Source organism: Crotalus tigris, unplaced genomic scaffold (genome assembly GCF_016545835.1).
Source record: "Crotalus tigris isolate CLP2741 ecotype Arizona unplaced genomic scaffold, ASM1654583v1 scf7180000019173.45859301935:6455823, whole genome shotgun sequence".
In the NCBI taxonomy this organism is placed as follows: Eukaryota; Metazoa; Chordata; class Lepidosauria; order Squamata; family Viperidae; genus Crotalus; species Crotalus tigris.
In genome coordinates this window covers 1,668,639-1,691,061 of record NW_024097414.1, presented here as the reverse complement: position 1 = coordinate 1,691,061, position 22,423 = coordinate 1,668,639, and the positions used below count along the sequence as shown (strand labels likewise).

The 22,423-nt window shown below is 43.9% G+C and overlaps 2 protein-coding genes across 6 annotated transcripts in view; one reads left to right on the top strand and one right to left on the bottom strand.

Moving 5' to 3' along the window:
- The window catches only part of MARF1 (meiosis regulator and mRNA stability factor 1), a 26,960-nt gene extending 8,350 nt beyond the window's left edge, over positions 1–18,610 (top strand). For all 4 annotated transcript variants that reach the window (XM_039360370.1, XM_039360367.1, XM_039360368.1 and 1 more), the window contains exons 9-27: positions 610–779; positions 1,330–1,488; positions 2,069–2,258; positions 2,496–2,674; positions 4,001–4,081; positions 4,258–4,494; positions 5,755–5,874; positions 6,199–6,374; positions 7,444–7,664; positions 8,014–8,156; positions 8,846–8,979; positions 9,946–10,148; positions 10,605–10,832; positions 11,114–11,344; positions 12,045–12,254; positions 13,469–13,529; positions 13,616–13,750; positions 14,308–14,484; positions 15,945–18,610. In XM_039360370.1, the coding sequence (XP_039216304.1) occupies positions 610–779; positions 1,330–1,488; positions 2,069–2,258; positions 2,496–2,674; positions 4,001–4,081; positions 4,258–4,494; positions 5,755–5,874; positions 6,199–6,374; positions 7,444–7,664; positions 8,014–8,156; positions 8,846–8,979; positions 9,946–10,148; positions 10,605–10,832; positions 11,114–11,344; positions 12,045–12,254; positions 13,469–13,529; positions 13,616–13,750; positions 14,308–14,484; positions 15,945–16,177 (3,288 nt within the window). In that variant the 3' untranslated portion in view covers positions 16,178–18,610. The remainder of the gene's footprint in view (positions 1–609; positions 780–1,329; positions 1,489–2,068; positions 2,259–2,495; positions 2,675–4,000; positions 4,082–4,257; positions 4,495–5,754; positions 5,875–6,198; positions 6,375–7,443; positions 7,665–8,013; positions 8,157–8,845; positions 8,980–9,945; positions 10,149–10,604; positions 10,833–11,113; positions 11,345–12,044; positions 12,255–13,468; positions 13,530–13,615; positions 13,751–14,307; positions 14,485–15,944) is intronic.
- Positions 18,048–22,423, bottom strand: part of BMERB1 (bMERB domain containing 1) — a 23,474-nt gene continuing 19,098 nt past the window's right edge. For both annotated transcript variants that reach the window (XM_039360371.1, XM_039360372.1), the window contains exon 7: positions 18,048–20,782. In XM_039360371.1, the coding sequence (XP_039216305.1) occupies positions 20,649–20,782 (134 nt within the window). In that variant the 3' untranslated portion in view covers positions 18,048–20,648. The remainder of the gene's footprint in view (positions 20,783–22,423) is intronic.

The following is a 22,423-nucleotide window of genomic DNA, read 5'->3' as shown; positions in this document are numbered from 1 at the left end:
AAAGTCTATACCAGGGGTCTTCAGACTTGGCCCTTTTGTGACTTGTGGACTTCAACTCCCAGAATTCCTCAGCCAAGCATGCTGGTTGAGGAATTCTGGGAATTGAAGTCCACAAGTCACAAAAGGGCCAAGTTTGAAGACCCCTGGCACAGAGACATCTTGTGCTTTTTTAAATCCCCTTGCTGATGACAGGTAGTTCTTTTTATGACCACAACTGAGCCCCAAATTTCCATGACTAAGCGAGACGGTTGTGAAGTGAATTTTGCCACTTTTTTCTGCGACCTTTCTTGCCGCAGCCGTTTTAAGTGACTACTGCAGTTGTTAAGTTCAGTGAATCTGGCTTCCCCCATTGATTTGGCTTGTCAGAAGGTCACAAAAGGTGATTACGTAACCCCGGGACACTGCAACTGTCATAAGTACATGCCAGTTGCCAAGTGTCTGAATTTTGATCACGTGACCACGGAGATGCTGCAACGGTTGTGTGACAAACGGTCATGAGCCGCTTTCCTCAGAGCTGTTGTAACTTTGAATGGTCACTAAATCAACTCTTGTAAATTGAGGATCACCTGTAGCCCCCCCCCCCTTTTTTTTTTTTTTTTGTTTCCCAAGGAACTGTGTCGCCTTGAATCGAAACCGGGAAGAAGCTCTGAACACCGCCAAGATCAGCTAAAAGAGGGAGTTCCTTCATCAAACAGCAGTTCTACCCCGGCCAGCTCTGTACTTCAGGCGACCAAGAAAGCAGGAGCAGGAGAACCTGGTCACCATAAGAACAATCAAAAGTATGTTGAGAACAAGGCAGACCTAAAGGTGTTTTTGTCACGATGCAACTGGACTTTCTTGTTTCTCTTTGAAGACGTTTCGCTTCTCATCCAAGAAGCTTCTTCAGCTCTGACCGGATGGTGAGGGAATGGAAGGATTTATACTCCTTGCAGACAGCTGGTCATTTGCATCCTTTTAGAGGGCCGTTGAGGCCACTTGGAGGTTTATCTGTGTCCTCAGAATCACCTGAGTAGTGCAAATGAGTGTGGAACCTTCTTGAAATTGCTGAAAGGACTGTGTTGTAGACGGGAGATAGATGATGTTGTATCCCTCCCCCTCTGTTGAGAGGGGGCTGTCCAATTTTGACCTAGATGGCCTCTTTGACCCCTCTTTCAAACCAGCGGTCCTCTCTGTCCAAAATGTTCCAAGAGAAAAACGAAAGTCCAGTTGCTTCTTGAAAAAGCACCTTTGGGACAACCATGACCTGGATGACTGAGAATCTCCAAGGCAGATACTCGTCAAAGGCTCTGTCAGTGTGAGGCTTTAATTAAGCCTTTCTCCTTCGCCCAGGAAAGAGATGATGGCAGCCAGAAGTATCAACAGCTCCCCAGTGGACAAGAAGGAGAAGGAGAACGCCTTCCAGGTCAGCTTTCCTTCAGCTTTCAGCATGCTGACGGCCTCCAGACAGCACAGTCCCATTCTTATCTCTCAGAGTTGTTGGTCATCGAGGTAGGTGTCATTGCGTCACGCGGCTGTGCACTGTTTTTTTTAGAGAGGAACGCCACATTTGACTTCCATTTAGTGCAGGGGTCTTCAAACCTGGCCCTTTGATGACTTGTGGATTTCAACTCCCAGAATTGTGGGAGTTGAACAACACTAAACCTAGAGTGAGAATCAAGGTTATTGTAACCAAAGCTGATAAGGAATTGGCGGCTGGAGAACTGGAGAGGAAGCCCGTGTTTCAAGCTAATTGGGGAACGTGATTTATGTCTGTTAATTGGAGGAGGGAATTGTGCTTTGATACTACGGAGGGGAATTCAGTTTTTGGCTTCGGTTATGCAGAGCCGATGTTATGCTGCTCAAAATAAAGATTCTTTAAGGTTCACAATACCTCGAAGTTCTTTTGAAGAGTTTCGTCTGTCGGAACCATGACAGTGGCAAGGAAAGTCGTAAAATGGGGCAAAACTGAGTTAACAAAATACTCACTCAGAAACATAAGTCTTGGGCTCAATTGCGGTTGTACGTCGAGGACTACCTGTATACTACAGAATGAATGATTCCAGATTCTCTTTCCTCCCCTCGGCCGCAGGAGCGTGTCTCCAAGCGTTTCCAACCGGTCTTCTCCGCTCGCTTTGAACGTCACCAATTCTTCCAGCCATGCAGACTGCCCAGATCCCTTTGCAAATGGAGCAGACATTCAGATTAGCAATCTGGATTACCGGCTCTCCCGAAAAGAGCTTCAACAATCTTTGCAGGATACCTTCAGTAAGCACGGCAAGGTAAACAATTCCACCCATCTTACAAGGCCGCTGTTTATACTTAACTTTCGGTGTGGGTGTTGTTTCTTGTTGAAACGTCTTTTAAAATGGTTTTAATTGCTTTAGAATTTTAGAATTTATAAGCCCAACCCTGGCTGTTTTAGTAGCTCCATAAGTACGTGAGTTACAAAATTGCTTTAATTCTACCTTGAAGATCGTACTCGCCTCCAATTTTCGTCTTTTTTTTTTTTTAATCAGGTAAAGAACGTAGAACTTAGTCCTCACACTGACTACCAGTTGAAGGCTGTTGTTCAGATGGAGAATCTCCAAGAAGCCATCACTGCTGTCAACAGCTTGCACAGATACAAAATTGGTAACAAGAGGATCCAGGTCTCATTAGCCACAGGAGCTGCCAGCAAATGTCTGGCACTGATTAGGTAAAACTGCTGTGCGGGGTCTGAGGTTTTGCTTGATACAAAATACAGGTAACCGGAAGTTGCCTTCAAGCTTTACGTTTTTATTCAGCTGAACAAATAACGGGCTTCTCTAAAAGAGAGAAAAAGCCCCAAATATCAGAAAAGCCTTATTTTTATACCCTCTTTGATTACATAAGCCATTCACCCAGCCAAGCTGGCACACATAAGGTAAAGACTTCGCCCTTTAAGGCTGGCACACTGTAGATAAGAAGGGAGAGAGCAGAAGTAGCTAAAAATGTTCCCTTTTGGGTGTTTCCACCATATGTTCCCAGGTGGGTTAGGATATTGGGTGTTTCCTTTGCTGTCCTTTTATGACCTTGCATTCATGGTTGTGCAAGTGGCCAGAGATAGCGGGGCTATCTGCATATATTCACAGTTGATACTGTCCTCTTATGTCCGGGTCAACAAAACGACAGCCACTATAATACTGTAGCACTTAATGTCTTTGAACTAAAAATCTTCTGTGGACTAGAGTAGGGGTCCCCAGCTCCCGTTCTGTGGATCAGCACTGGGCCGCGGCATGCCAGCAACCAGGCTGCACAAACAAGCAAAGCCCCATCAGTGGGATGCAGGCGATACGCGAAACCACGGCCCCTCCAGTCCATGGGAAAACCTCTCCACGGAACTGATCCCTGGTGCCCCAAAGGTTGGGGGTTTCTGGACTAGAGGGATAATTTGAGAAAACTGGGGCATGTTTTTGCCTAGGGGATTGCAAAAAGGGGAAGCAGTCTCATTCTTTTGGGATGGAGGAGATAGGAAATAAGCAACACAGGTAGTCCTCAATTTACAACCATTTGTTTAGTGGCCGTTCAAAGTTGCAGCGGCGCGGTTTTACTTTGTATGTTGGCCTTTTTTTCTTTCTTTCGTTTATCACGTCCGATTCTTGGAGACTGCCTGGATCGCTCTCTGCTGTTTTCTTAGCATGATTTTTCAGAAGTGGTTTGCCATTGTCTCCTTCCTAGGGCTGAGAAAGAGAGGCTGGCCCCAAGCCTTAAGGCAGGACTAGAACTCAACCGTTTCTGGGTTTTTAGTCTGGTGCCTTAACCGCTACACCAAATTAGCTCTGCCGGTCGACCTTATTTAGAGCGTATTGGAAATAAGATTTAGTCGATCTTTGGCCCTTTTTAAATATCTGTTTCACTCACAGACTTGGCCTATTGAGGCTCATAAAGAATCTTTGCTGCTTGTAAACCTCGTTGCTTTCAAGAACAGTCTCACAATTCTGCAAAGAAAGGATTCAGCGATGCCCAGTGCTGCTGTTTCTTGACGTGCTCTCTCTTTTTACAGTTCAGAAGCAGTGTCCATTCTTCAGGACGCCCCAGCCTGCTGCCTCCCCCTTTCCAAATTCACCGAGATTTACGAGAAAAAGTAAGTGGGAAATTTTGCACGCAAGGCTGCCGATTCCGACCAACTCCAGACTTGCTGTTTGCGGTCACCTGGATCCGGGATTTAATCCCTGCTATTCCAGGATGTCTGTAAGAGCTGCAGATTGCTTCTTTTAGCTTTTTTCATTTCACTAAGCCATTTCTGCTTTTGGTTTCTAGGTTCGGACACAAACTGAATGTGTCGGACTTGCACAAATTAACAGACATAGTAGCGATCCGTGATCAAGGCAACGGTCGGCTGCTTTGCCTCTTACCCAGCAGCCAAGCGAGGCAGAGCCCATTAGGATCTTCGCAGTCGCACGACGGCTCCTCTGCTAACTGCAGCCCCGTCATCTTCGAAGAACTGGAATATCATGAGCCTGTCTGCAAACGGCATTGTGTGAACAAAGACTTCAGGTAAATTTGCTTCCCCTTCTTGGCAGTCAAGCTCTGCCATCAAAACTGAATAGCCCAGAAAGTTACACTTGATTAAATTGGTTTCTGAATCAGGGTCTTTAAAGCAGAACTGGTGGGTTTTATTCTCTTTGAAATCCTTTGAAATAACTGGGTTTTTGGCTGGTTTTCAAAGCAGAGTAAGTCCTTACGAGCATAGGAATTGTTCGCCATTGAGTCTGTTGGATTTAGCAAAAGCGATAGCACCTAGACTTATATATTGCTTCATAATGCTTTATAGCACTCTCTAAGGGGTTTACAGAGTCACCCTATTGCCTCCCAACAATCTAGTCCTCATTTTACTGACCTCGGAAGGATGGAAGGCTGAGTCAACTGTGAACCGGTCAGGATCGAACTGCTGGCAGTGGGCAGTGTCAGCCTGCAATACTGCATTTTAACCACTGCACCACCACAGCTTTTTAAAACCATTTAGTGCTTCTTCCAATAGAAAGGCTGGGGCTTTATATGTGCAAAGCAAATGCTTTGCCACTGATCTTAGATCCATTTCCCTCCTTTCGTAGTTGTGGGTATTGTCAAACCAACATGGATTAAATCCACTCTTCGGCATGCAGGAAATCCTTGACTTACGACCAACTGAGCCTGGAATTATGGCTGTAAATTCATGCTGCTTGTTAAGCAAGTCACCATCAGATTGCTTAATTTTACAATTTGATTTGTTGACTTTTTTTGCAGTTTTTTAAGGGAATCACCAACCATCATTAAGCTAATGCCACAATCATTAAGCGATTCCATTGTCCACAACGGGCCTTTTTTTTTTTTTTTTTGCCATAAACTGGAAGTAAAAGCCAGTTTCCAATAGAAACATCATAAATTGCATTCACACGACAGTGGAACTCTGCAAGCAGCCATAAATAGGGGCCAGTTGCTCACCCCGCAAAATGGGATCACGTGGCTGCGGGGGGGAGGGGGCAGGGGACGACCGTCGGAACTTCAAATCTGGGTCGTCAGTCACCCTGGAGCTATGAAAAATCATTAATCGAGGAACTACCTGTACTAGGAGAAAGAATTTTTGATTGAACCTCTTAACACTTTATGGGAGAAAAATAAGTCTGGTTTGGATTCTTTCCAGTTATTGTAGAAGTTGGGAAAAATAAAGCTTCAAGCATTGAACATGTAAGCTGTGGGCTATACTGGGTAAAGTTATACAGGCAGATTTTCTTTGCTCGGCTTCCAATAAAACTTAACTTTGTCGTTGGTTTTTAGCGAGCACGACTTTGATCCTGACTCCTACAAAATTCCCTTTGTGGTTCATTCTCTGAAGGCATTTGCTCCTCAAGTTCATAGCTTGTTACAGACCCACGAGGGGACAGTACCACTACTCAGGTAAACCATTACTCTGACACCCAAAGGGTTGAGATGCATCCAGCTCTTCAAATTAATAATAGAATATTCAGAACCGAGGTGACTCTGCAGTGCCCACGATCGGGATCCTTACTGGTTTTTACTAACCCATTATTGCTATAATTAGGATGAAATCAAAGTCACTCCATTGCCTGTTACGATTAGAAAATACGAAAGGGGGCTGTTTGTGTTTGATCTCCAGTAGTTACACAAAGTTTGTTGACAGGCAGAGAAAGAGAAACGGCCCTATCAGCGTTGAGCTAATTCTTTTATGTTCACTTCTCCCTCCCCCCCTTTTTTTTGTAGTTTCCAAGACTGTTATGCTTCAGAATTTAACAGTCTAGAAATGGTTCAAGAAGGCCAAGGAGGTGTTCCTCTGGAGCACCTTATCTCCTGTGTTCCTGGTGTTAATATTGCTATCGCGCAAAATGGCATCAAAGTTGTCAAGTGGATACATAATAAACCACCTCCTCCTGCCACAGGTATGTATATTATTCCTTGGTTGCTGTCTTAGTTAGCTGCCTGACCTTGATCATTCGTTCCTTTTCTCCCCTGTTGTCTGAATTTGCAAAGACAACCTGTGAAGCAGGAGACTTCCCACCTAGATGAGGTTTTTCTTCCCAGCCTACCAAGATTGCCATGGCAACCATGAACTTATTTGACCGAGATTTTATTTGTTTGTGTTCATTTGTATCCTGCCTTTATTGCTTTTACAAACCACCTAAGATGTCCAACACGTCTTCCTATTTTCCCCACAGCAACAGTCTTTGTGAGCTGTGTTGGGCTGGGAAAGAGGGACTAGCCCAGAGGTAGGCAATCTTGCCTCTTTTATGACTCGTGGACTTCAACTCCCAGAATTCTTGAGCCAGCCAAGCTGGCTCAGGAATTCTGGGAGTTGAAGTCCACGAGTCATAAAAGAGCCAAGGTTGCCTACCCCTGGACTAGCCCAAGATCACCCAGCTGGCTTTCATGGCTAAAGCGGTAGTTGAACTCATGGACTCCCACTTTTCTAGCCTGGTGCCTTAACTTTTTAACCTAATGTAAGCTTGCTTTCAGATAACCCAATGTTCTCCTGGTGTTTTGGACTTCAGGTCCATCCATGACAGATAGCCTAAAGGGAGTTGTCCTTTCAAACATTGGAAAAGAACAGTAATTTACTCCCACGTCAGATTATTCTTTTTCCTTTTCCCATTTCCAATAAATGGGATTAATACCTTGAACAGGTACGAAGAATCAGGACCACATGTTACTTTTCAATTAAGATGATTTGTTGCTGATGCCTATGGACAAGAATCTAGTCAACTTAACAGTCAGCACTAAACTGGTGTTAAGAGTCAACGGAATTCAATGGACCGCTTGTGGGAACACAATGATCCCAGGCTGATTCCTCTCTTGACTCCTCTCCCAGGCTCTGCCTCTCCTCCTACAGTTAGTCTTACCAATGGGGTACTTCCAATTTCTGCTCCTTGACCGTCATGTTTATTGCCTTCTCGTGCGTTCCTCCCAATAAAGGTGCCTTCTTGGGTGGGGATCTTCTTTCCTCTACTCCAGAACCTTGGCTGTTGCGTTCAAAGAGCCCCGTGGGCAACCCACAACTCATCCAGTTCAGTAGAGAAGTGATTGATCTCCTGAAAAACCAGCCCTCCTGCATTATGTCCGTCAACAAGTTCATCCCCATGTACCATCACCATTTTGCCAAACAATGCCGTGTGTCGGATTATGGCTATTCCAAGTTAATAGAGCTGCTGGAATCGGTGCCTCATGTCCTGCAGGTGAGTTCAGACGTTCTGCTTCCTTGCCAGCGATGTTGGCCTCCCAAGAGCTGGCTTTGAAAGGGGGGCCGGCATCATGAGAAACATGAAAAAGCAACTCTAGGTAGCTGACAGTGTACACTCACCTACCATTCTGCTTTGCAACGGAAATGCTAGTCCAAATTGCGATCGTAAATTGAGTTCTCCTTGTAGTGCCTGTTGACTTGGTCTTGCCCAGCTTTGTAGAGTTTGGCCTTTAGATTTTGGTCCCAGTCCTTCACACTAATCAAGAGAAATATAACTTGATTGGCGCGCGCTCAGATTTCGCCGTAGATCTACGTGCAAACTTTTTTTTTCTTCTACTTCTCAGATTCTCGGGATAGGAACCAAGCGTTTGTTAACCTTAACACACAGGGCTCAAGTGAAGCGATTCACTCAAGACTTACTAAAGCTCCTGAAGTCCCAGGCCAGTAAGCGAGTGATAGTCAAAGAATTCTTACATGCTTATCATTGGTAGGTATGCAGAGCTGTGCCAACGCATCATTTTACATTTCCAACTGCAAATGTAAAAATATCTGCATTGTGTGTGTGTGTGTATTTTCTTTTTAATTTAGCAGCTTGGGCATTTAAAGCAAGTCATATATTTTCACGGGAAGGGAGACACCGATTTCTTCTCTCGGAATTAAAATTAAAAGGCAGCAGCAAAATCCTCCAGGTTTAGAGGTTTATAGAATAGAAGAAATTGAAATGAGTTGATTTTAAAATTTGGCTGCTGTTAAAGATGGGACGCCAGAAATGAGCCAATCTTTTTTGGGGGGGGTCTCTTCCTAAATATATCTGTGGGGTATTTTTTTTAATGTAATCATTTCCATCAAACTACCCTAACATCATCACTCTGGGATTTTTAACCCAGAGGCGATAACTGCATGTACACTAAAGTCAAGATTTACAGAAATGCCTTACAGCATTCCAGTAAATACATAGCTTGACCAACGATTATTACATTGCAAAAAATATTTTTCTCAGTACTGGGTTTAAACCTCAAAAAAATATTTTGCTTTCCTTTTGATTTCCTGCAGAGGCTTGCCACGGGCAAGTAGAAAGCTTCAGTTTTGTGTTTGTGTAACTAGTTCTACAGTTCTATCTTAAGGCAGTGGGTTTTTTTTTTCCCCCAAGTGTTTCCTGAATTATTCATCTTGCAGGTGTTTTTCGAAAGACTGGGATGTCACAGAATACGGAGTGTGTGAATTGGTTGATCTGATATCCGAAATTCCCGACACCACTATTTCTTTGTCGCTGCAAGACAATGAAATGGTCATTTGTATCCCCAAGAGAGGTATGTTGTGGTCGCTGAAAACTTCAGGAAAATTCTTGGGTCTCTCTCGCTCAGCGTTGCCTGCCAAACAAGGTGGACACAGGTAGTTCATTTAGTGACCATTCAGGATTATAACAGCAGTGAAGAAGGTGACTTAGGACCGTTTTTATGACTACCTCTATTGTGATGAGACATCAGAGGAGAAGTTGCTATATTCTCAGGAGTGGTAAAGATCCAGGAGACAGCTGTGTAAATCCCCAGCTGAGTTATCAGGAAAAAAAGATTGCCCATTTTGCTGGTTCCTGAGCAGGCTGCTACTTATTGATTGCTGAGGTTTATTTATTGTCTCAATCGACTAGGACTGTAGCTAGTGAGAAGATAAAGCTATTTCCACCCGAATGGAATAGACTGACTGTTAGAGAGAAAAGAATTCAGCTGCGGGAATTCTTGTGACCTCCACCCCATCCTCCAATTTTGCTCAATAAATCTTTCCAAAAGAGAGTAAATGAATGAAAATGGGAAATGAATGAACCCCTGAAATGCTAGGAGAGAGAGAGAGAGAGATTTAAATCTTTGAAAATATCTTCAGTACCTGGCAAATAACTTTGGTTAAGGTGTTCTAGAAACACTGAGTTCTGGTCCCGTCTTAGGCACAAAAGCCTGTTGGGTGACTATGATCCAATCATCAGGAGGTTGCGAGTTCGAATCTTACCTTAGCCATGAAAGCCAGCTCGGTAACTTTGGGCCGGTCGATTTCTCCCCCTCAACCTACCACACAGTTGTGGGGGGGGGGGTGGGAAGGAAGAGGAAGAAGTATGACGTACGTTCACCATCTTGAGTTATTTATAAAAATAACGAGAGTGGAATACAAATAAATAAACTTGATTTTTGCGGGGGCCCCGAGAGCAGCTTGGAGGGAACAGCGGGGGGGGGGGTGTCCTCGGACTACTCTCTAATAAGAGAGAGACGCTCCTTTTCCATCTTCAGAACGCACCAAGGAAGAAATGGAAAGGACGAAACAGTTCTGCAAAGAAGTGATTGATTTGCTACGCCACCAGCCCTATTTCCGCATGCCCTTCAACAAATTCATCCCGTGCTATCACCATCACTTTGGGCGCCAGTGCAAACTTGCACATTACGGATTTACCAAACTACTTGAACTTTTTGAAGCCATACCCGACGTCTTGCAGGTAGGCAATTGTAAGAGAGAAGGGATGGCGGATCCTTATGGGGGTGGAGTAAAAAAAAAGGGGGGGGAATCGGCCTAGAATCCCTACGTAGTCACAAAAGAACTGCATTTCACATTACTGAAACACATGTGGATTGTATGATAAGGGTGTTTAGAATAACTCAATGCAGGGGGTAGCCAATGTGCATAGAATGTGCATGATGATAATGTTCTAGGCAGCTTTTCTCCATAATCGGCTTCTTCTGGGTGTAGGGTCGCTAAATGAGGACTACCGGTATGTCCATGAGCTTGCTGGAAATCCAACTTAACTCAAGGGAGACATTACCCTGTTATCTTTGTCTTCCATGGCCTTTGAAAGAAAAAACTTACCGAGCTTTGGATCCTACAGTTGCTCTCAATATTCTAGCACTGCCTTCTCCAGTCGCTCTTAAATAACCAAGCTGACCTTCATCTCCAGGTCTTGGAATGCGGCGAGGAGAAAATCCTAATGCTAACCGAGGCGGAACAAGTCAAAGCTTTAGCTGCTCAGCTGGTGAAGTTGCTCCGTTCCCAGAAGGATAAATGTCTCATGATGGCAGATGTCCTTGCCGAATACGCTAAAACGTTCGGCTACCCTTTGCGTCTCCAGGACTACGACGTTGGCTCCGTTCCAGCCCTGGTGCAGAAGCTTTGCCATGTCATCAAGGTTAGGTTTTCAGGTGCCACGTGAGGAAAAACGACCGTGATGGTGATCTTAATGGGGGAGGTGGGTTGGCTGAGCAAGGGAGAATCCAAACCACATTTTGAGCAACTCAAAATACCCTGAGAGATTTTCCTTCTAGAATTCTAAATGATGGGGATGGCTCTCTTCCCCAATCTCCTGTCCTCCTTCCAGAATTCCCACTTGCTGTAGCTCTGGCAGTTATGGGACTTGTAGTCAATAGGGTAGAAGGCTGATAGCTGCTTCTCTTCTTTCAACTCCTCCAGGTGGTCCATGTAGAATCTGGGAAACAGCTTCAGCTGATCAATAAAAAGTCCCTCCGGACGCTCACTTCGCATCTTCTGGTGCTTCTCATGACCTTGGATGAAGCCACTGTGGTTTCTGTGCAGGAGCTTAAAAGGCGTTACGAGGCTGCCCAGGGGGCTGTCCTCAACCCGTGTGAATATGGCTTCATGACCTTTATCGAGCTTCTGATGAGCGTGCCTTATTTTATCGAGGTGAGAGAAGACCTCTTAACACAGAGGCTATGGAGAGCAAAGCTCACTGTGGTATCCAGTCCCTAATAGTTACCATTTCACTTGTCTACTTTTCTCTATATATAGACCTAGCCATTCTCCAGCCTAACAGATGAGTTGGAATTGGAATACCAGGGCTGTGATTGTTGTTTTTTTTTTAAGATTGGAGCTGTGCGACCCTTGTCAGAGTCAAAACATCCCAGCCACCCATTTCTATTTTTGATACAAACTCTTCTGATCTCCTTGGAAGTCTTTTGAGGTTGGCATGGATGGTGCCAACGTTCCTAGGAGTAGTGTGACCTCAGCATGGATCATAACTTGCAGTTGTGGGATCCAGGTGGGGATAGAAGAGAGGGTTGAACTGTGGGGTCCTTGGTGCTCTCTGAGCTTCGTGGTTTTCTGGCAGACATTGCATTACCCAACTAGGTAGCATCACCAGTGCTGATGAGGTTACCTAGTTGGGTAATGAAACATCTGGAAGAAAACAACCAAGCTCAGAGAGTAATAAGGACCCCACAGTCCAGGTGACTATAAGCCACATCTGGATGGTGTGACACGGCCATGTCAAGAATGGAATCTTTTGGTTTCTAAATAGATTTCATCCTCTATTTCCTTTATTCAAAAATATTCTTCCATTTGTAAAAGGAGAAGGACTACTTACTTTGCCCCCCCCCCTTTACAGGTTTTTATTGATGGCAATGCAGAATATGTGAAGCTTACAGATCTGTATGTGTTTGCCAAGAAAGTGAGGATGTTGCTTCACACCTACCATTACCAGCAGATCTTCCTCCACGAGTTCTCAACAGCCTACAGCAAATACACAGGAGAAGAACTTCATCCCAACACATATGGCTACAATAACCTTGAGGAACTTTTAGGGGCAATTCCATCGGTTTGTATCTGCAGCTTTTCTCTTTTCTCTTAAAATGTGCAGGATTCTTACATCCAAGTTGTAGCTTTTCATAGTAGTCGTAACCAGACAGTCCCATAGACCCCTGGCCGCCCTATTGTCACTTAGAATAACATGGTAAGAAATTAAATAAGTTATTTTTCCTATGATGTCATAATTGGGCCCATCATCCTGTTAGCCAAGAGCTTGACGTTCTCCCTGAAAATGTTCATTTTATAGCTTTATATCATTTTATATCTTTATATCTTACCTATAAAGTTCATAGACAATAAAGTGAAGACCGTGGGCCTTTCAGAAGTCTGTGATTAAAACTCTCAGTAAGGAAGCTCATGGTGTTATGGCAGCTGTATTGTTTCAGGGGCCTTTGGTTTCAAATACTTTTTGTTAAAAGTTGTCATCCCTTTTTTGTTTTTGTTTTTTTCAGAAAAAAATAGCTTGCTTTATTCATCCATTTATTTGCAGACCTATACAGGCAGTGCTCGACTTACGATTACAATTGAGCCGAAATGTTCTGTTGCTATCAAGGATTGCTGGTATTAAACTGGGGCACAACAACATCTGCCATCTAGCTTTATAATGCCACGAAATTGTGATTTGGGCTAATTTTCCAATGTTTTCGTGGAACTCATCCAGTCCAAGTTGGAGTAATAATAATAATAATAAAGTTGAAAGGGACCTTGGAGGTCATCTAGTCCAACCCCCTGCTCTGGCAGGAAACCCTATACCATTTCAGACAAATGGCCGTCCAGTCTCTTAAAAACCTTCAGTGTTGGAGCATTCACCGCTTCTGGAGGCAGGTTGTTCCACTGGTTAATTGTTCTAACTGTCGGGAAGTTTCTCCTTAGTTCTAGGTTGCTTCTCTCTTTGGTTCGTTTCCATCCGTTGCTTCTTGTCCTGCCTTCAGGCGCTTTGGAGAATAGCTTGACTCCCTCTTCTTTGGGGCAGCCCCTGAGATATGGGAAGACTGCTATCATGTCTGTCTCTTCATTAAGGATGAAGGGGACTATGATAGCAGTGTTCCAATATCTCAGGGACTGCCCCAAAGAAGAGGGAGTCAAGCTATTCTCCAATTGCAATTAACATAGAAGGGAAGATTGCAGGAATAATGAGTATAAGAAGACTTTAAGGCAGCAAGAAGCTTACCTAGGTTCATCTTAACTTGCATCTCACCTGTCGTCTTCCTTGCTTTTAATTAGGTAGTATGGATAAAGGGCCACGGTCATAAGAGGATTGTTGTTCTGAAGAATGACATGAAAAGTAAGTAATGGAGTTAACTTTTCTCCTTTTGGGGGGGGGGAACTGTCTGTCAAATGGAACAGTTGCTAATCTCCTCCCTTCTTTAGCTCGTTTCAACTCTCCCAGTCTTCCCCTGGCTGACGAAAGTTACGAAAATGAAGTGGCCGATGGCGATGGACAATCCACAAAAGCAGCAGGAGTGGAGAGATCCTTAGATTTAATCCTGGAAGCACCCAACATCGGTAACTGATTGATTGCTGGCCGCTATTTGGCACCTAGTAAATGTTGAGTCTTTTGTCTTTTGGCCTTGAATAGATAAGCCAAAAAAGATAATAGATAATAATAATATCTAATAATATTTATTCAGTAATAATTGTTATCTAAGAAGAGAGAATAAGCCATGGACCAGAATTATAGTTGTGTTTCACTTGTCTTTTTCCATTTTCATCTCCCAGCCCATTCTCCTCTTTTTTATCAATTTGTGACCCGCCATTCTTTGCAAATACTGTAAATCAAGGCAGCGAACGTATCCAGCACGCCATCCTCTTCCTATTTTCTCCACAATAACAACCCCATGAGAGGGATTTGGGCTGATAGTGACTGACTGGCCTAAGGTCACCCAGCTAGCTTTCGTGGCTAAGATGAGACTAGAACTTAGGTCTCCCACTCGCTAGCAGGGTGTCTTCACTAGACCTTACTAAAGAAATCAGCGTGATTTTGCAAGCTTGCTTTAACGTGAGTCATTCACTGCTCTTGTGAGTTTCTAAGGAGTTGCCTTAATTTTCTTCCTCCTCTGCAGTCTCCAGTCAAGCCGAGGAAGAGCTGCTTTGCCTCACCAATGCCTCACCTGTTGATCTATTATGCCAGCCGGTCCCTTCCTGCCTTCCCTCCCCACAGCTGAGACCAGATCCAGTGGTTCTTGAATCAACAGATCTCATCCGTTTTGAAGAGCACTCACCGACCCCTTCTGATAAAGGTTACTGTTCCCTTTAAAAAATCTGGCTCCATTCAATAGTAGCAGAAGTCCTGACAGTCAGGGTTGCTTTCCTTTAGGAGTGATTGATTGGATCTCACAAACGAAGGCAAATATTCATGTCCCAGGATAATGTTGCAGAATCTAGTCTGAGTCGGTCACCGGGACCAGAAGTTTAGTCTCCTAAGCATGAGTGCAAAAGCTTGGAAGATTTAAGTTTCTCTTTCTGGTGACTGACTCAGGTTGGTGCCTGATTTGATCTCCTTGCAGTCCAAGGGATTGTGAAATGGGACTGTGTTGTGTTTACCCTTAAAGTCATAGGGATGTCTGAAGAATCAATAAATAGCTTGTCGGCTGAAAAGCTAACAGCTCAGCTTTGAGACCCGAGCAACATGCGACAGGGTTGAGCTCCCGTCCTCGGCCCAGCTCCTGCCAGACTAGCAGTTCAAAAGCCTGAAAATGCGAGTAGATAAATAGGTACCACTTCGGTGGGAAGGTAACTGTCAACGCTGCTAACATTGGATGTTCTTGCTTTGACAAAATATGAAGAGGCAGCCACTCTCTGTATAAGCTGGGTGGTACTTTTAGAGTTAAATTAGATGATGCTGGGAGGGGAGGAGAAAGAATATGTGTGGGGATTAGTTAAGACAGTGATGGCAAACCTTTTAGAGACCGAGTGCCAAACTGCAACCCCAAACCCACTTATGCATCATCGGGTGCCGGGTGGGTGTGGCCCATTGGGTGGGTGTGGCCCATTGGGTGGGCGTGGCTACGGTGGTGATGGCAGACTGGGTGGGACTAAAAAGTTCAATCAATCAATACCAACTTTGCAAGATCTTTGTTTTTCCCCGCGAGAAGTTGAAATCGACTGATTGATTGAACCTTTTTTTTTTTTGTACACGGAGGCCTAAAGCGAAAAGGTTTTATAAAACCCAGTTGAAGGCCTAGGACTGGGGCGACGGCGCGCGTGCCCACAGAGAGGGCTCTGAGTGCCGCCTCTGGCACCCGTGCCATAGGTTCGCCACCACTGAGTTAAGATAAGAAACCGCAGGCTACAGAACAGAAGGGAAACTTTGCCCTTCCGACTGATTGGAGAACGTGATTTATGACTGCTAATTGGAGGAGGGAATTGTGCTTGAATATTATGTGCTCAGGGGAGGGGAATTCATATCTTGCCATCCACCATGTTCATGCGGAAGAGTGCTGTACTAATTCAGAGACTTTAAACAATGCCTCGAAGTTCTTTGAAGTATTCCCCTAATTGGAACCATGACAGTAACAGCATTCTGTGTGACTTCATGCCGGGCAAATGACCACAGAAATTTCTTTGGGCAGCGTTGGCTCAATGACCTTGAAACGCAGGTGACCCTCACTCCCTCTAGGCAACGACTAACAAGAGTAAAATCCTCAGGGACTCCTTTACCTTTAGTTTCAAAACTAAACAGTCCTCCTTTTTGTTCCAGAGATTACGACAGATCCTGAAGAGAAGAAGGCTGCTGGTCATTCAGAAGTTCGTAAAGAAATCGGTCACTTCTCTGAAGCATCTAAAGCTACGGAAAATATCTTAGCTACTCCCTGTTTTGCATCCGAACATCCGGGATGCAGAGAAGCCACGGAAAGTCCAGCTCAGAAGCAGCCGAAGAGCCGAGTCAAATTGGCCGCCAACTTCTCCTTTGCACCCGTAACCAAGCTTTAAATCTCCTCCTGGTGTGAGAAGCATCGTATTGTTAGATTACACAGGAAATAAAGTCGGCTATTCTTTTTTTTTTTTTTTTTAATTTTTAATCACTTTCTGGAGGGGGAAAGCCACCAATCCGTTTCCTTTGTCATTGTGACTGCCTTCTGTGGAAACGTTGCACAATCTCAACCGAAGTTAGCTGGTTTTTTTTTTTTATAATTATAATTATTATTGGGACTTCAAATATTTGTTAAGAGCGATCTAAACATTTTACCCTTTTTTATTCTGTCCCGTATGGACAAAAAGCAGATGCGAGAAGCCTTGACAAAGAGAACGGATTTTTAAGTTTCTGATCCCCCAAGGGCGATGTCAAATTCTACACGTCCTGCATAAACCTCTCGGGCGGTTTCTAATTTGCGATGTTGTTGTCGGGGAAATAACAATGCAGTGTGTAATTTTGTCGTGCGGAACGGCCTTTCGAGAGCCTTTTTAAAAACGGTCACTTAGGTGGGAATGCACGGTGGGGTCTTTCACAGTTAGCTTTGTAAGGGCAAAACTTGGGAACCGGTGTGTTTTTGTATTTTAATTTTTTTTTTCGATGACTTGTAATTAACTATTGCCAAAAACAAAAAAACACCCACCCCAAAACCCCGATCATAGGAGAAGTCGTTTTAAAGGCCTTCTGTGATCATTTAGTTCCGTCCTGGAAACTTGTAAGAAATGGTTTTAAGCTTCCCTTTTATGAGTGCTGCCAGTGGATGCTGATTTGAGAGGAAGTCGTTGGAGAGAAAGTCATTTGAGTGCCGGGTATTTTGAAGGCACCTTGAGGAGCCTCGGGTTGCAGTTGTTCCCTCGAGCTTGCTGGGGGCCGCTGAGATTTCAAGAAAACAAAATATGCATCGAAATGCATAAATCATGAATCGCCACGAGGTGAGGGGAAGTTTTTTAAGATAGGAAAGGCGATGATGCTTCCGCAGTGCTGAAACGGGAGCAGGAGGTAGAAACGCCAAGGTTAAAGGCCTAACCTTGTTTGCAAAAAATTTTTAAACGTGGAATAAATGGGAAGCTTAAATTTGAATCGATAAAAAGGTTTTTTAATGGTGTCTGGTTTTTTTATCCTTCCTGGTATTGAAAGCTGCTCTTGTGTGTCGTCATTTTTCGCTTCCAGTTCTTAATGGGGGTATTTTTTCTGTGGTTGTTGTGGTTGTGGCAGTTGTTGGCTTTTAGAAGGGCCAGCCTTAACAGAAGTCAGTGGGATCCTTTTGCCTTCTTTTTAGAGAGAGAGAGAGAGAGAGAGAAACTTTAAAAACGTCTTCCGAAGGTGTTATACCCCTGCCCGGGTAAATCTGGTACTTACAATGGATTGTATTTGCCAGGAAAGAAAAATTTTTGTACTGCTTGTCAAAAGGAAAAGAACCTATTAAGAGGTTTCCACTGGCTGGATGCAGAAATATATATATATTTTGTAAGAATTATATTTTATAATGGACAAGGTTGGAAAAACAAGGCTGGGGTTTTCACAGCCAGCAACTGATGGCTATAGGTACTGTTGTGTTTTTTTTTAATGGATTTTGTTTAAAAGAGGATTTTTAAACAAAGCCATCTATTAAACCTTTCTGAATTATATAGCCATTATGAACTCAAGGAAACAATGGAAGCTTTTTTTCTGAGATTGAGACACGACACAGTATGTTGGCCAGGCTTACAGTTCCTCTACAGACCTAGGGCTTATAGGAACAGTTGTTAGATATTTTTTTTCCCTTTCCCTCTAGTGTTTTTCGAATATTTGTGAGATCATCTCTCTGTAGCTTTATGTATAACCTGCATAAAACAAAGGCCTCAATTGTGGGTTGTGCTAAGCAGAACCTTTTGCTGTTCTGAGGTGTGATTGCAAGTCATCTTAAAAAAAAAAAAAAGCGAGAGCCAAGTTTTTTGGGGAGAAAAAAAAAAGAAAGAAATCAAAAGTCCAGTAGTGTTCTGTATTTGAAATACAGAGGTCGCCAGGTGATCTGTAGAGAATAATCCCATCATTAATGGATTCCATGTGGCATTCTGAACGAAATTGCTGTTTGAAAGTTATGCAATGCTGTTTTGGATAAATTTGAAGGGTTTTTTTTTTTTTCCTCTCACAGCTCAAGATTATTTAATGAAGTTTTTTTATAAAAAAAAAAAAACCCAAAACATACAGAGGCTTGAAAAAAATAATGTAACTTGACTGATTCGAACATAAATTAAGATGATGAAATTAACTTTAACACTTTGGTCATTTTGATTTCTTTACTGTTCTGAAATGAAACCGATCAAGGCAGCCTTCAACTATGCACTCTGGGTGGGTGAAAAGCGACAATGCGGCATATAAATTTGTCTAATTTGTTTGGGCACTTTTGTGGGTCAAGTGGTATTTTGTGCGTTGGGACCAAGCAGTTGTCAATAAAAATTTCAAGCAAGCAAGTGACTTTCTCTGTCCATTTTTTTTCCCCAGTAAATATATCGGTAGAACTTGACTTAGCAATGGAAATTTTGGTCCCAATTGTTGTAGGTCAAGGACTACTTGCGCTGTATATAGTCCGGCTCTCTTTTTGAAGATAATTTTAAGCAGATGGACTGTTCCATAAATGTATTAGGCTGATCTGTCTCCAACCTAACCTCTACTGGATGCACCTTCTAAAAGTTGGAGGAGCTTGGTTGAATCAAGAACAACCTGGCAAGATCTGCCGTAGTTTGAACAGTTGTGTGTTCAAAGTTCTGCCTCATTGTGAATCTTGGTATTACTTGGTTAACTTCCTGGAGCTCAGCGAGATAAAAGTTAGAGAAATTCCAAATGCTGGAGATTGTTGGACAAAAAGAAGGAGCAATTGGTCTCATCTAGCTCCTTCCGCCCCTTCTTACATATTTAAACATACGGGCAATTTGTATTTCCTACTTAATCACAGGACTGCACCTCACATATTTTGGCCCGTGTCATGCAGAGAAATTCATTGGAGAAAGCAGTTATGTTTGGAAGAGTTAATGGTAAAAGAAAACCAGGCCACCGAAGAACATGGTGGCTGGACACCGTCAAAGCTGACACTAGCCAGAGCATAGGAAAAATCAAGTACAATAGTGTAAGATGGGATATGGAGAGAGACCTGGGTGAAGGAAATGCCAAAAGTCAGAGGCAACTGAATGAATAACTACATCATCAACATAATTGTTTCCTACAATTCATTCTGTTTCTGTTAGGAAACCACTTTGGGGCTTATTGCTTGAGGTGGGGAAAAAAATGAAACTTTGCTTTTGGGTTTGGCTGATTTGATGTTCTAGAAATGGTTAGTATATATTATTATATAAAACTAAAAAGTTGAGCTTTCACGTGATTATCTTATTCTACTGCACGAAAAGAAGTTGGAAGTCAGTGCTTTTTCTTTCTCCCCCCCCCCACCCTACACTCTGCTCTCTTCCCTTTTTTCTCACCTATTTTACCTTTATTTTCATTTATCCTTGTATTTTACACTTTGACAAACGAACAAAATGTTGAAATTGAAACACAACGTCATTTCCTCAGTTGCAGCTCTGCCCCTCCCAAATGTCACAGAACAATGAACTGGGACCATGGAAGTCATTACCAATTTTTAAAATAACACAACTTATTGTCCCTTGCACAAGAGCGATCCTGCGGATCGGCTAAGAAGCCACTGCAAACCAGAACAAAACAGATTGCGGTCAGCTTCTGATAAACTATTAGCTATTCTATTTAGCATTTTTATTAACACACATGTCATTGCGAAAAGGACCCAACCCAGCCACACGGAGGGCGCTTGCCTCCGTTTGCCCACCGATCAAATACTGCCTGCTAAAGGAAGACGGTGTGAGATGTATCCAGTGCACAACAGACCATTAAAACTGCTACATGTTGTTCCTACTTCACAGCTGGCATTAGGCTAAGAATCGGTCCTACCCATATGCAGAATTTACCTATCAGCTGGATTCAGACCATGCTTTACCACGTCAGGTCAAGACCTACGGTAGCAGATATATTCACACAGCATGCTAAGCCCAGTGTTCATCTTGGCTGTTCTTCCTACCTTATGGAGATGACTTAGCATCTTGTGCAAAACCAGAAAGTGAGTTGACTCACAAGCCAGATCAAGCCTGGGTGGACGGTCTGGACACAGCTCTAGACATACAGATGGCCCCCTGATGTTACCTGCAAGCCATAAGCCACTCCCCCGTCTACGCCTCACAGGTCTTCTCTGCGTTCTGGGTACAGTTAACATCTACTCCTCGTCTTAACCTAGGGCATGCTCACCGAGGTCCATGCAACACCAAGGAGTCACCAAGAATAGCACATTTCGGCACATAAGTTACTGTAAGAAATACAACAGGAGATTCAACGATCAAGAATATCTGGGTGCTTGATGTCCTGATTCCTTTGCCCACCAGGGGTTTTTGGGGGGGGCAAGGGGGAAGTGGGTCGAGCAGAAGACGCTGCCCGAGAGAGATGCTGGAGCTACATGATGGCGCATTGGGTCATCCCACAGCAATCCTTAATGAGAGCAGCGCTGGTTTTGGCAATGGTGGGCTTGTTGGGAGGAAATGGTGGTGGTGGAGGAGGCTCAGCTTGCTTCTCTGTCGTCGGTACCCCTGCCAAGGTCAGAAGGGAGAGCATCATTCATTGCCAGATTCAGGTTTCTGAACCCTAACCCTAACCCAAGCAAACCATCATGGACCAGTGGGTGAATCCAGCTACTTATCCATGCACAAATAAAAATCGACCAGATGATAGCACTAGCAACAGCACTTAGACCAGTGGTTCTCAACCTGTGGGTCAGGACCCCATTTGGGGTCGAACGACCATTTCACGGGGGTCGCCAAACAACGCAGTCCGCCATTTTTTCCCCCTTTTCCTTAGCTGTGCTACTCCCTTTTATTCTATTGGCCTTTGAAAGCCAATAGAATAGACTTTCTTGAATAGAGTCTAATTCTATTGGCCTTCAAAAGCCAATAGGAATTGTCCAGGCTGTCTCTGCCCTGCTGAGCCCGCCAAAAGTCCCATTCTGCCAACGGTGCTGCCCCAGTTGAGTAGTCCTCGACTTACGACCGGTTGAGTAGTCCTCGACTTACGACTGGTTGGGGGTCGCGGCATTAAAAAGGTTGAGAACCACTGACTTAGACTTAATATGGTGCCCCGTAGAGGGGAAGGGGACAACTTGCCACAGCCAACGCATTGTGCCAACTCACATGGCCAACTTGCCAAAGCCAACTTGCCACGGGACAATTTAACAATTCTATTTAATTATTTAAAATAAAATAAAAATTATTTGCATTTTTACCACTCACATTTCATTCTGTCCTTCCTTTTGCATCCTTTCTCGAAGGATTCTTCTTCATCATTTCTTTGATATTAGTGTAACTTTTGTCTTGCAATGGGTTGTCCCATGGTGAGTTGGCGATAGCGAATTGTCCAGCAATGAGTTGGCCGTGGGGAGTTGGCTGTGGCAACTTGTCATAGACCCCCCGTAGAGAGTTACAGCACTCTCTAGGCCAGGGGTCTTCAAACCTGGCCCTTTTATGACTTGTGGACTTCAACTCCCAGAATTCCTCAGCCAGGCACGCTGCTGAGGAATTCTGGGAGTTGAAGTCCACAAGTCATAAGTCTGAAGACCCCTGCTCTAGGCGGTTTACAATGTCAGCCTATGGCTCCCAACAATCTGGGTCCTCATTTTATCGACCACAGAAGGATGGAAGGCTGATTCCACTTTTGAGTCCCAGCAGGATCAAACTCCAGGTGGTGGGCGCAGTTTGCCTGCAATACTGCGTTCTAACCACTGCGCCACCAGGACTCTTCATGCAAATAAACTGACTTTTAAGTCAGACAAATTGAAAAAAAAATCTCCTTTTTTATGACCCCGTAGTCCCTATTAGGGGTAGAGTCAGGGCAATTGGACGCAGCTGAGCATTTACTAGCCGGATGCCCTTCCTGATGCCTATGCAGAGTTCAGAGCAGATATTTTTTCTTTGTGTCCTAGGAGAGAAACATCTGCCACTACCTAGGGTTAAACTCTCAACTTTCTGAGAGGGAGGGGAACTCTTCACCACTAGACCATCTCACCACTCTTAAGTCACACAAATAAAATAAACCAACATAGCTGGACTCTTTATATATGGATCTTAAGAATGTCAGTGTACAATGCATAAGCTCTACTTTGGGACAAGCAGTAGGAGTCATCACAGAGGTGTAAGTAGCTGTAACTGAGATCTGGATCAGCAGCAGTTCTTAAAGGG